Raw genomic sequence first — 12,588 nt, forward strand, 5'->3', positions numbered from 1 at the left:
ACCTTGATAACAGTTTTTCTGATTTGTCAACCTCGATTACTATTTTTGATTCTCTGCCTTAAATATTCAGTCTGTTCTGGTATGGCTACCATCTGAAGAAGTGGGCCTGTCCCACGAATGCTCATCACCTAATAAATTATTTTGTTAGTCTTTAAGGTACTACTGGACTGCTTTTTTATTTTCTCTCTGTTTTTATTGTTTATTGTGACAAACATTCTAGAAATGGGTCTTCCATGCACTCTTTCATACGATCGCCCAGAGAAAACATCCTGAACGAGTTAGCAAATTAACACATCTATATAGGTTATCATATTTGCTCTTTTCTTTCATTTCTAGACTCTGAAATGTTAACATGTTGCAGAGCATAGGTACCTAGAGGCTTTGGGTAAGTGATGGCAAACATCATGGAGAGAGAAATGCTTGCTGACCTAAAGGACAATGTTGTCACAAGAACAAATAGACATAAAATGACCATGAGTGTATTTAGGCAGGAGATCAGAAGAAGGTTTCTGCTTATCAAAGGAGTGAAATTCTGAAAGAGACTTTCATCAGGAACAGGGGCAGGCAAACAGCCTGTTTAGTTCAAAAACAGTTTGATAAGTTTATGAATGGGAATTTACAGTGGAGTTGCCTGTGATAGCAGGGGACTGGACTCAGTGAGCCATACAGTCCTATGCTATCAGTACAAGTTACGGAGAGGCAGAACATTCCTGGAGTAAACATCTTATAAAATTGTACATAGGGTTACAGAGTTTCTCTACTATTCACAAAGAGCCACCATGTTCTACTGTCACTACTCTCAATGAGTACCGCTTCTAAGAATTATTTCATTGTGTTCAGCGGAAGCGTGTAAATTGTGTAACTTCTCAGCAAGTGAAAGAATAAGAGAATTAGGCACTTAACAGCCAGCTACTTGCAGTGATCTGGCACTAGCTCAATGTGTTGTAAAGATGAGTTTTAGGAAAGTTTGCACTTAAACCCTGGTTCCAAATACCATTGGCCTGATTCTGTTGCATGCCTAGTCAGTCTGAGACAATCCCTGTTTTGGAGCAGTGCATCTGCTGGGAAGTCAGCAAACAACTGGACATCACAAAACTTCTGATTTGAATGGAATGGTTAGTTTAAAAAAATCCACTAATTCTGTGCTCTACTGATATGAAAAAACAAAACATATTACAAGTGTTTCCTTCTGAGTGTTTATCAACCTATGCATAAGTTTGGATAAAATCTTGAAATTCTCTGTATTTACAATCCACAAGTGGTACAATGACAAAAACAGATTGTTTAACATTTCCACAGTTTGTCTAACTTTGCTGTATTGCCCTCAAAGAGTCAGACTTTCACAGAGGTACTGGACAAAACAGTGCCTCTTATGTTGTAATAGATTATCAAAGGTGCTTCTGCTCCTTCCATCTCAATACCGTATGGCCTTGGCTCAGCTTCATTTTGTACCCATTTAACAGCTCTCAATGCATTTACTTGGAGCGCTGAATGATCTGTGTTTGAAACACTGAGTCCTTAAAGTAGACTAAATATATTCAGCACTTAAGGGTCTTCCAAAAAGAACAAACACATTCCTCAGGGAAAGTAAAATACTGACCTGGGTGCTGTCCTGTGCTACACAGAACAAAGTGAATATAAAAGGGTCGGCAATCCAGAAAACTATAAGAGTTTGAGGGGAAGGCAAACAAAGGACAGCAGGGCTACGTCTACACGTGCCCCAAACTTCGAAATGGCCATGCAAATGGCCGTTTCGAAGTTTACTAATGAAGCGCTGAAATGCATATTCCCATGAGCTCATGGGAATAAGGGGACTTTGAAGTAGGCGGCGTCCTTTTGAAAAGGAGCCCCGTCTGGACGCGCCACGCGGCAGCAAGGAGCATCAATTTCAAAGCACGGCTGCCGCCCGCATGCTAATGAAGCGCTGAATATGCATTTCAGCGCTTCATTAGTAAACTTCGAAATGGCCATTTGCATGGCCATTTCGAAGTAGTTTGGGGCACGTGTAGACACGGCCCAGGAGAGCCGGCTACATAGTATGTTTTAATGCTTCTCAGTGAGAAGTCCCTGCAAATTAGAATGATGTATTTGGGGTTCATTTCATGCATCTTTCTGATCCTGGCCAAAATTAGGGCATTCAAAACAGAAATCTCATAAGAAAAATAGTCTGGAAATAAAACAAGTTCCAGAACTCTAGTGAGAGGAAATAGTCTCATCTCATTTCCAGACCAATTGTCTAGAGACAGGATGTTTCAGTCATTCAAATAAGTGTTGCACAAGCATCTAGAAGTGTGGGCTTTTCTAACACAACAATTACGGTGTTGAGTAATATCTTCGTCCAGTTGAAGTCAGTGGGAGTTTTGCTGCTAAGTTCAGTTAGATTGAGATTCCACGCCTTCTCCTTGAAATTTTACCACACTCTAATAATCCTGTGAAGAGTGATTAATATTTGCAAGGGACCAACTTCTTTTGAATTATTGCTAGACATATTTGACAAAATATATAGACCCAGATCCTCAGCTGTCATGAATCAGCATAGCTCCACGAGCATCAATGGAACTATCATGATTTATTCCCTCTGGTGATACAGCCAACTGTTCCTAGGAGAAGTAGAGAGATAATAGACAGCAGTGCAGCTGTTAAAAATCTTGCTAGCTCTACAGCGTGAGTGGTTGTACTGACTTCACCAGCACTACTTGTCTTAGATTAAAAGTCTTCTCTTGGAAGTCAAAAGTTATTTAAGGATAAATTAGGCAGCTGAATCTGTGTTATGTTGAATTCATAGCAGTTATGAGGTCACATTGTAGCAGTGGTTTCTGGAGTTAAAGCTGATAGAATGCAAAGTACCGGAGGGTGGAAGGAAAGAATTAAAAGCCCAATGCCTACAAAACCAAAATAAAATAGGAGGAGCTCCAAGTAGGACCTTGCAGAATGGGAAGCTCTCTTAAATGCTCTCACTGCAGGAAGGTCCTGTCTTTAGCCAAATCTTCATTTTGTACTGCATAAAAACACTGCTGGTTTGGGTGAAGAAGAGAAGCGTGAAAGCTGGTTTTATTCTTCTCCCACCCCTGCAAAAGTTTCTTCAAAGATTTTTGATAGAGATCAGAATGACTAAGGGCCACCATACTCAGACCTAAATATAAAATCCGTATCTTTAGCTTAGCTATCCAGAAATACACTCTGTACACAGACACAGTATGCAAAGATGAACTAACTATTCAAGTTTTATAGCTACAACTAGAGAAGGGCAAGAGTCATGAAAACACTGGACTAATTAGGATCAAATCACCACTGAAGTCAATGGCCTGTCTCTTATAGGCTTCAAGGGGCAGGATAGTGAATTATAGGTCAAAATAAGTCCAGGTGTAACTATTGAATTTCACTGGAATTACACCCAGGATAAATTTAATGCTATAGGTGAAATTCACCACTGTGAAGCAGGTCAGACCAAGGCTTCTTCACCAGGTGAGACCCATTTAAGCTCTATTTGAGGACCTTGTGCTGAATTTCAGCGCTTAGTCTATATGGCACTTAGATGCTCCCATCTTAACTCCTGAACACTACAATCCCATTTGCATAATGAATGACTATAGGGATGTTTTGTAAGGAGTCATGAAATTCATACTTCAGGCTCAAATTTCATTCCATCACCATGGCTTTGTACCAGAGAGTGATGCCATCCATGTTTTAAATGAGCTCACGTTATGCTTTCTTCCAAAAAACAAAAACATGCACTTGCAGGTTGGACCTCCCTGGTCCAATATCCTCGGGTCCTGACTGGATTTGAACTGGGAAGTTTGCCAGACCAGTGGAGATCAATGCTGGTCCCTCTGCTGGTGGCCTCTGGGCTCTCCCGGGAGGGCCACCTGGATGCCAGGCTCCCATCTTGCCAGCCAACTTCCTTTGCCAGTTTCCCCCACCAGTCCTTTGCCAGTTTCCCCTCCCAGTCACTAGGCCAGGCTCCCTGCCACCAGGTTCCCAACTGCCAGCCCAACTCCCCTCCTGTCTCCTTGCTGGAGTCCCAGCCGTCAGCCCTCCTGTTACCAGAATCCTGAATGAACCCCTCCCCCCACCCCATGCTGCTGGGTGTCTCTGGTCCAGCAACATCCAAGGTCTTGCCAGACCACGGATGTTGCCAGATCAGAGACTTCTGGATTAGAGAGTTCCAACCTGTACATATATAGCTTAACCACATAGAGGTTTCATTTGTTGCTTGTATTTCTTTTTTAATTATTCTTTGTATTTAAATTTGTTTCCTGAACAGACAGTTTTCGTGCATACTTCAGTGAAATTGTACTTCAGTGCTGAATGGCATTCTTAGGTCAGTGTAATTATTAGACATTTCTCTGGTGGAGAACAGACAAGTTTCCCAAAGCGCGCACACACACAAAAATAAATCCCAAATTACTTGCTTGTTTCTATTCTTCTATATTTCAGTGGCCCACAATTTCCTTTTACATCAGCTGATATCACAAACCCCATTTTCCAGATCTATCATTACACCACTTTAATAAAGGCCTCGTCCTGAATAGGTGGGGAAAATTTTATTGAAGTTACTGTCAGCAAAATCAGGGCCTGGCAAAGCAAATCTATTGCATATTACAATATGGCTGTACCCTTATCAACCACTATCTATGTTCAAACTTCACTCTTTAGTTTCAATGATAGACCAATGTGGCAACGCGCTAAAATTACCTACTTATTTAGGCCAAGGGTAAGGAACTCCTCCTACTTATTACAACAGTTAAATGGCAATGAAACATGCTGAAAAATTAATCTGTAACACTGACCTTGAAGCTGGCGTCCCTTGTACAAATCCTTTGTTTTAGTTGGATGAGCTCTGGCACTGTTATCACACTTAGGTTGTTCATACCTACAGGAAAAGCAAAGAGAAGAAAAACAGGCTGAACCTCATTTAATTTAGATGTATTTGTCTTTCACGCACTGTGGTTACACTGAAATTATGCCTCATTCTCTCAGAACAGAAAGTGTGTGATTTTTGTTCATTACAGTGATACAAAGATATAGACAGAAATGAAATGATGTATAGTGTCTCTTTGCAAATATAATTAATTTACCTTCACAACACCAGGAAAATATTTGTGAGCCCATTATTCAAATAGGGAAACTGAGGAAGTAGACAGCGAAGAAACCTTAGGAAACCTAAATACAAAAAAGGAAACCACTTTCCTCCCATCTGCCAGAACACTGTTGTAGGATGCTCTAAACTATATAACAAGTTTGGCAGCTGGAACGCCATTCAGGTTGTGATGTTCCACAAAAACAATTTTAGCACCACCCTGTACCTGGTACTGTGCTGGGTAAACTTAACAATACTAAAATTGTGTATCACTATGTTGTGACTGGAACAAGCATTAGCTTATCAAAACAAAAAAGCAGTCAAGTAGCACTTTAAAGACTAGCAAAATGGTTTATTAGGTGAGCTTTCGTGGGACAGACCCACTTCTTCAGACCATAGCCAGACCAGAACAGACTCAGTATTTAAGGCCTATTTAAGTGGGTCAGTCCCACAAAAGCTCACCTAATAAATTATTTTGTTAGTCTTTAAAGTGCTACTTGACTGCTTTTTTGTTTTGATAGTGTATAGACTAGCACGGCTTCCTCTCTGTTACTAAGCATTAGCTTGTGTGCGAAAGGCTGACCATAATAACTAGCAGTTACAGGAAAGTCTGGAAGAGGAGGAGATGTGTTGGGATGATTTGAACTGGAGAGTGGAGTGGGCTCAGCTGATCTTCTCTTACTGTGATTGATACATGGTGTATCTTGATACATTTGATATATTTGTCTCTTTCTTAGACATTTAATTATGGCAACTCTTACAGTCACAGATAGTAGCAAGAAACCCTGTGCTACCTGAGTCGCCTCAGCAAGAAGCTTTATCAAATGCCACTGACTGTGCTGCTTCCTCGTGGTCTCGTAAAAGATGCTCCATAATTAAGCATATCTATTCTGCATTTTACAACTCCATTCCCACCTTCAGGTGCAAAACGTTATGAGTTTTGATGCTCCTTTGCTGCTACTGCCCATCTCTTAGCACAGTTACAGCAGACGCTGCCTGCACTGTGAGAGTACATATAGGCAGGAGTGTTGTAAGGAAGGCACATAACATAATTCTTCTGCTTTACTCAGCATTGATTAGGCTTCAACTGGAATACTGCCTCCAGTTCTGGGTGACATATTTCAGGAAAGATGTGGACAAATTGGGAAACTCCACAGAAGTGCAACAAAAGTGATTAAAGGTCTACAAAGCATGACCTATGAGGGAAAATTGAAAAATGTGGGTTTGTTTAGTCTGGAAAGAAGATGACTGAGAAGGGACATAAGTTTTTGAGTATCTATAAGATTGTTAAAAGAAGAGGGAGACAATTTGTCCTTCATCTCTGAGGGTAGGACAAAAAGCAGCGCACTTAAACGGCAGCCAAGGTGTTTTAGGTTTAGACATTAAGAAAAAAAATTCATAGCTGTTAGGGTGATTAACACTGGAATAACTTGCCTAGGGAGACTGTGAAGATTTAAGAGCAGGTTGGACGGACATCTGTTAGGGATGGTCTAGACAGTCTCGGTCCTGTTATGAGTGTAGCGGACTGGACTAGAAGATCTCTTAAGGTCCCATCCAGTCCTAGGATTCTATGTTGATATTTCAAATGTCAACGATATTTGAGTTATGAATGTGATGGCTCCATTGTACTTAACTATTTATAGCTGGATCTGTGCTCTGCAGCCACCAGCTTGGAGGGTATGCTAACAACAGGAGGCTTCCGGGCAAAGCACATGCCCAGATCCTTGGTCACCACAGCCTCTACTTGCAGGTGATATAGCTTACAGCAGTTCTGTAGCTCAGACCCTGCCCAGCCCAGTGTCAGGGGATCAGAAATGCAGCAGTGGCATGGAACCATTGTCCAATCCCCCATCCTGAGCCCACCCAATTTTATCAGCCCTCACTCTCACCCTGCTCACATCCTTTCGAAAATCATAATCCCATGCTGGGGCAGTTTCTCATGGGTCTGAAACCAAAACTCTGGAATAACCAAAGATTCACTCCTGCTTTGGACTTTTTGCTCTTTCTCTGAGTTGTTAGCATCATATACCAACATGGCAAGTAAGCAATCTCGCTAACAAATCCACCCCATGTTTCGCAATGTGGCCAGTTCAATGAGCGCTTGCAACAATCGTCATACAATGTAGTGTGAAAAACAGTCTATTTTATGAGTCTCCCTACGCAGTTTCAGCCCCTCGCTTTACAAAGCTCCTACTAAACCAGGGTACAACCAACTGATGAAATATTAGACTGGAAAAGAATTTCCACCCCACTCAACAGCAAATCCCTATACTGGGGCTCTATAATCACACATTTGGGCCTTGCAGTACTATTGGTATTGCCGCAAGACCTGAATATGGAAAGCTAGCACTGTTGCTGTATTTTTTAAAACTAAAAGAGAGACTGGTTGCACTATGGAGTTTGCAACAAAACTAGTATGTTTGTTGCCTCAGGGCAGAAGATGCCTGCTGAGCATTCTACAGGTTTGGGGTGATAATTTCCTGTTTTTCTCTCTCTCACTCGCTCTCAAAGAAACTGAACCTGATTTTTCCATTGCATCACACCTTGTGTAGTCAGTTATACTCATGGAACTAGTGTGTAAAGCACTTCTAGAACAGAAAAGTTGAATTTTACACCCACTTTGCCCAGTGTACAAAGCAGAGAAGAACCAGGTCTTCTGCTTTTTGGCTTTGATCATGTGACTTCATCAAGCCATTGTCCTTTCATTAAGCATCAAATACTGATAAGAATCTTGTCTAAGTTCTGTCTAAAACAGGACGTCTTTCTGCTTCCCTTTTTACCAGTCTTTAACTCCTGAAGTGCCATTGGATTTCTAACAAATGAAAGCTCACAGACAATGTAAGAAAATAGGGCTTTGATCATGCTGCAGGCTGTGGATTATGTATCAGTGTCAGACCTGATTCGCTAGCAGTCACTGTGAGATTTAGTCCCCTTTCACAAATGACATTCCAAGAAATGTGAGCTGTGACAAGAAAAACGGTTGCTTTTACCATTGACTGATTAAGCTGGGGAAATGACACCCGGCAAACAGTCACAATGTGAGCTCCACTGGGACCAAAGCTGCTCCCACAATTTAAAAAGCAAGTTTCTCACAAACATACAGTACATGAGACAGGATATTCCAGCTATGCATGGTATTACATTGCACATAGGAAACTATTACCACCTGCCTGGGGGTACAGTAACAGCTGTTATGGGTACTATCTGTATCAGTTTGCAAAGATGGCCAAAATGTACAGATATACAATTCTCTAGGATAGTTCACAAAACTTCTAGCATGGGGCTTCTCAAATTGTGTTCCATGCAATGTGAAAAGGTGTTGTGTGAAAAAAATGTGATGCTAGCCATGGTTTTTCTTCTAAAATGTTAAATATGAAATTATGTGTGTATCAAAAATACTAAGGTGTTTAACTAGCATTTAGATTGTATGTATATTAATACTTATCACATATAATAGTAGAGTTGTTATGTGATTCATGCTGAAACAATTGGAATAGATTTGGACTGTTTTGTCACGAGTTGCAGTCAGAGAATTCATGTGATGCTGCACGTGATATGAGGATCCAGATCTCCAGCATTGTTCCTAGTATTAAGAGGATTTGTTATCAAAAGATGCAAACAACATTCTTCCCATTGGAAAAGGAAAGGTCAGATGTTACTTATTTTTATTTTCCAGGAGTTTCCTGTAAAGTAACAAATTTATAACAACACAAAATTTAAAAATATTTTCCATACCTAATTTGTTTGGAATTTCTTTTTCATAAAAATGTTTTTAAAGCCTTAAGGAAGGACAGAACAATATTGTCTTCTCTATTTGTGTTCACTAACCATCCTTCTTTTGGTTGTTATATTGGTTTGTTTGGGGGTTGCACTTAATTTTTAATGTTTATACTTATGGGGTTGCTAACTGTCCTCCTGCCAGAAGGAAATTAGTTGTTCATCCAGATGATTTTCTCCTATTTTTGGTTCTTTGTAAAATAAAAGACATCTAAGAAACTAACTCCTTTAAAGCAACTTTTGAGCATTGTATGGCAATTTTTTGGTATAAAATCCTCCACCCCAGCCTTCCCCCATTCGACATGTATGTGTTCCGTCAATATAGTCCAGGCTCAAGAATTAATTTCTGTAGAACCTCTTTACATTTCTACAGCATCCCTTCGGTTTCATCCCTGTATTCTGTAGGTCTTTTTCTTCAGTGTTTCTTTTCATTTCTGTGTTTCTCTCCACCTTTTGGTTTCAGCTGGGGTATGGAGGAGGAAGTACAGAGGTCCTCATTCTTTTAAAAAGTCAAAACTGTAGTAGTTGAATGTGTTCAAGATTACGTCATTTGTTCCCCATGGTCACATGGAGGCACCTTTTAGTATTTGTGTGATATTTAGCACATGTGGACATTTTAATGGTTTCTTCTGTGCTGAAACACTGCAAAAAATTCTTATTTCTATCATGTTCTCAGCAGATTTTTTTCAGTGCCATTTTGTGGTCAAAGAACCTGGTGATGTTTTGCTGAATTGAACCCAACAACCCTTTTTTAAATTTATGGGACTACAGTCTAGTGGTTTAAAAATTGCCTAGAATTACTAAAATCCTTTCATCGTGTTAGAAGCTCTCAACATTTATAGGCTTCAGTCTTGCAAAAACTTATACATATTAATAGTTGGACAGGGTATGTCTGCTCAGCCAAGTTATTCTGGAATATCTTATTCCAGAGTTGTTTTTCCAAAATAAGTCATTCCAGAATAATGCATCTATACTACAGGAAAACCCTGGAATAAAAAAAACCTTATTCTGAAATAGTATGTCTACATACACAAGAATTTTTAAAATCTAGTGTGCTTTTCATTTCTTACTGTGCACTTTTTGTAACGTTTACATTTCTCTCAGCTCAGAGAAACTAGATGGAACTATGTTTTCAGGTTCTCATGCATTAGTTCCAAGTTGCAGGCTCTGAACTTTGAACACTTCAGGGGAAAGCCTAAATTCTTAACAATGAACAAATGTGCCTTTTCATATCAGACTGAAAAAACTCTTTTACTTCCCCTGCCAGTACTTGTACATACTCACTCTGCCTCTCTAAATTTTTTTATTATATATGGTTGCTACACATGCTCCCAATGCCCATATATATCCAGTCATTTCTTCAAATGCCTAAATAAAATGCATTTATCTGATTTTCATCAATGAACAATTCATTTCATTTTGCAACATCCTGCCGCTCTGCTAGCTACAAAAACAACACTCAACCATTCTGACTCTTCATTATAGGACAGGATGAAACACCGAGACACTTTTTTCCTTCAGTGCTTAATTTATCGTCACAGTCTCTGATGAAAGTTTATTGAATTGTCCAGTGGCCCATCAGATAAACCGTTTGCTCTGGGAAGGTGCAATGCAATTTCATGCCCACGTGAGTTTGTCTCCTGTGAGTAAAAAAGGCACATTTTTGAAAGAGGAATAGAAGCTGCATTGATGGCAAAGGTAGAATTCAGCTATCTGATGGATGACCTCGTCAATCAGCCAGGGAAAGAGTGAAAGAAAAATCTTTGAGTGGTGCATGCTAATGTAGTATCTGGCAACCAGCCTGATCCCTCATTAATCTGATACCCCCCTTCTGCATTGCTTCCCTCTCTGCCAGTTATTAGTGCTCTATGCCTACCCTTTCTCCTCTCCTATCTGCACTTTTGCCCTGTTGACTTACATTTATGGTAAATACAAATGGAGTACAAGGTGTATAACATAAATCTATAAAGCAGTGTTAAAGTATTGTAGCATGAAAGGTCTGATTTTCATCCTGAAAGGCATAAAACTGACAAAAGAAGATTATGACTATCTCACCAAATGTCTGAGATGAGCATGCATACAAGTAGCTGCACTGAGACCCAACAAAAGCAGATATTAAATACAACAGCTGGGGACAACTGGGTGACATCACGATGGCATGACAGGTTTATATTGAATGCTGTGAGGTTGAAAGTTATACATTAAAAAGTACTACTCTGTTACATGTTCTTTTTAACCACTGATTCTACCACCTTTGTTTTATTTCTACAATGCTGCTGCTTCTCTGGAACACTTTTATTGACAAATGATCATCCCTTAGCTTCAAAATGACCAGTGGGAGTTGGAGCGATAAAGTGCGGCTACTCCATCCTTGCAAGTTGACCGATCGATTTAAAGGGACTATTATTTATTGTGGCTCCAAAGTACAGTGGGGTGTATTGACACTAGGAACTAACTTTGAAGTTAACTTCGAAGTCAGGTGCTGCTTTGAAGTCACCAGCACAGAGTCTACACACCTTACTCCAAAGTTAACTTTGAAGTAAAGGAGCCCAACTTTGAAGTCCTTACTCCATTCCTAGGAACAGAGTAGTGCCATACTTTGAAGTTAAACTTCGAAGTAGGGTGTGTGCAGATGCTCAACTTCGAAGTCTGTTACTTCACACGGCCTAGGTGGTTTAGAGGGGACACATTTAAGTATTCACTCACACACTCTTGTATTCATATCCCAAATGAAAACAGCACCAAGTTGCTTTGCCAACAACTGCAGCTCCTCTGTATTCTCTGTTATCCTCTACTCATAACTCTGCAGATTTTCAAAGAGTTTTCTTTCATGCCTGCTGTCCTTGGTATGAGTCCTTCCTCTTGATTTTCTATTTTCCTTCTTATAATCATTCCTCTGGTTTCCATTTGGAATGGAAAGGTTTGATGGGAAGATCAGATGGACCATCTTTCACAAGACCTTACTATCCATCTAGTTGTGCGCCCCAGGAAAGCACTCCTGGGTTGAAAGAATCTTCATTTTTCTCCCTACCTATATGCAGAAAGAAAATCCTGGAATAAAAAAAGCTGTCTCCGGTTCAGCTCTTATTCACCATGCACAGTGCTCGTGTCATCAATGGCTCCCCACAGTCCCAGGGAGGAAAAGGATCCCCATCTCTCAAACTGTCAGTTCTCCAAACACTTTTCCCCTTTCTTCCAGAGAGCCAATAGAACTAGCCTCAAATGATATGAAAAGCCCCTTTTGTACCAGAACTATGAGCCCTGGAGGAGGTGCCAGGGATTGGGAGAGGAGAGATTTGTATGAAATGTTTGACCACAGGAAAAATGCAGCATGAAAGGAAGCAGTAGGAATAAAACATACGTGCTGCCCTATGAAGCATTAGAAGAAAGATCCAGGAAGCAATAAAGAAGGCCCTCTGAAATGGATTGAGTGAGTTGAGGCAAAGGAAGCTACCCTGGTTCTAAAGGTAAATAAAACCCAAATATCACCAGCAAGTGAATTAAGGCAAATGATTTTTAAACAAAGAGATGAAAAGAGCAGGGCTGTTTCTGAGCAGACTATATGTTTACAGGTTCTGTGGGAACATCAGAAGTGCTGATCTTAGTTTCAGGGCCAGTCTTGGTAATTCAGTTTGACAGTTTAAGTGTTGTAGCATGCAAGGGATGAGAAACAGGAGACTGCCAGTGACCATAGGTTCCTCCTACGTAAGCAGAGTCTGCACTGTGCAGGC

General features: G+C 40.3%; 1 protein-coding gene across 2 annotated transcripts in view; it reads right to left on the reverse strand.

The window, feature by feature from the left end:
• Positions 1-12,588, reverse strand: part of SMOC2 (SPARC related modular calcium binding 2) — a 192,383-nt gene that overhangs the window by 37,205 nt on the left and 142,590 nt on the right. For both annotated transcript variants that reach the window (XM_074990234.1, XM_074990235.1), the window contains exon 9: positions 4,791-4,873. In XM_074990234.1, the coding sequence (XP_074846335.1) occupies positions 4,791-4,873 (83 nt within the window). The remainder of the gene's footprint in view (positions 1-4,790; positions 4,874-12,588) is intronic.

The sequence above is a fragment of the Carettochelys insculpta genome, chromosome 3, assembly GCF_033958435.1.
Source record: "Carettochelys insculpta isolate YL-2023 chromosome 3, ASM3395843v1, whole genome shotgun sequence".
Lineage (NCBI taxonomy): Eukaryota > Metazoa > Chordata > Testudines > Carettochelyidae > Carettochelys > Carettochelys insculpta.